General features: G+C 35.6%; 1 protein-coding gene across 1 annotated transcript; it reads left to right on the plus strand.

The window, feature by feature from the left end:
- Positions 1-238: 238 nt before the first annotated feature.
- Positions 239-1078, plus strand: LOC141640167 (protein FAR1-RELATED SEQUENCE 5-like). Its single transcript, XM_074449054.1, has one exon. It carries the CDS (start codon positions 239-241, stop codon positions 1076-1078), a length of 840 nt encoding a protein of 279 aa, XP_074305155.1.
- Positions 1079-1471: the final 393 nt, after the last annotated feature.

Genomic DNA, 1471 nt, shown 5'->3' on the forward strand with positions numbered 1-1471 from the left:
GTTGTTCTATAAAATTTATGCTATTGCTTGTGGTTTTAAAGCAAGGAAGTCTTCAACTACGAGGTTTAAAGATGGTATTATTCGAACAAAATGCATGGTTCTCCATCGTGAAGGTTTTAATAAGAGGAAAAGACGTCCTCCCCAAGCTGATGCAAAAACAACAACCGTTGAAACTGGTGACAAAACAAAAGCTGGTGCTATAAGTTGAAATAGAAAAACAAAAGCTGCTAAAACCAGTATGAAAAAGGGTGGAGTTGCAGGTGATGAGGAGGCTGAGAGTTCCAATAAGCAAAGTGGTACAAGAATAACTAAAATTAAAAGGTGGGGTTGTGAAGCAATGATAAAATTCATGTTCCATGAAAAACTGTACAAGATTGAACAATTCCGTGAGGGTCACAATCACCCAGCGACGCCGGTCAAAAATAGGGAATTTGAGAAACTTGCAGACAATATAAATCATCTGAATGAATATCATAAACAATTGATCATTCAAAATTCGAGATTGAATGTCAGGACTAGTTTAATATACAACTTATGCAAGGAACAAGTGGGTTTCGAAAATGTGGGTGCTTCCCTTATGCAGTTCAAGAATTTCCAAAGAAATGTAAAGTGTTTACTTAATGGTAAGGATGGACATATGTTCATCTCTCGTTTAGAAACCCTCAGAGAAACAAAAGGGTTTGTATTTGCATACGAAACAGATGCCAATAATGCTTTGACAAGAATTTTTTGGACAAATGTGGATTCCATCAGCTGTTACGCATTGTTTGGTGATGCTATGTCATTTGATCCAACCTACGGAACGAACAAATATAACATGAAATTCGCGCCTTTCACTGGGATTGACAATCACAAAAAGTCAATAACATTCGGATACGCTCTTTTAGACAATGAAGACGATGACTCATTTATTTGGGCATTTCAGCAGTTTCTGAAAGTAATCGCTGGCAAAGAACCCAATTACATCATCAGTGACCAAGATGCCGGAATAATAAATGCAGTTCAAGGTGTGTTTGGAATATCTTACTTTTGTGAAATTGGTTATTTATTTGGTGAATCTAGGAACATTATTCGTTAATCTTGTTGTTTATTTGCTGCTCTGTCTATAAGCGGCATCTTCAATTTGGTTTAGTTTTTGAATGCTAGAGGTTATACTGTGAAACTAGTACGTAGTATTGTGAAACCTGGACCTCAATGTTGTGAATCCTGGAACTTATCTTGTGAAACTGGAACATAAAATTGTGAAACTTGGACCTGAATCCAGCATTAAGTATTTTTATCATTTCAGACCTTATTTTGTGGATCTCAGAGCTTTTTTTGTGAAACTTAGAGCTTAATTTGTGAAACACAAAGCAAATATTCATAAACTTGGTCATAAGTTGTTGAAATCACCTATTTTGTTATTTCTCTTATCTTGTGAATTTGAGACCTTGTTTAGTGAATCTTGAAGCTTGATTTGTAACCATAGAAG

Source organism: Silene latifolia, unplaced genomic scaffold (assembly GCF_048544455.1).
Source record: "Silene latifolia isolate original U9 population unplaced genomic scaffold, ASM4854445v1 scaffold_73, whole genome shotgun sequence".
Classification (NCBI taxonomy): Eukaryota; Viridiplantae; Streptophyta; class Magnoliopsida; order Caryophyllales; family Caryophyllaceae; genus Silene; species Silene latifolia.

Bases quoted from the DNA above. Each gene is read 5' to 3' on its own strand.
- LOC141640167 (XM_074449054.1), top strand. From the start codon at position 239: ATGAAAAAGGGTGGAGTTGCAGGTGATGAGGAGGCTGAGAGTTCCAAT.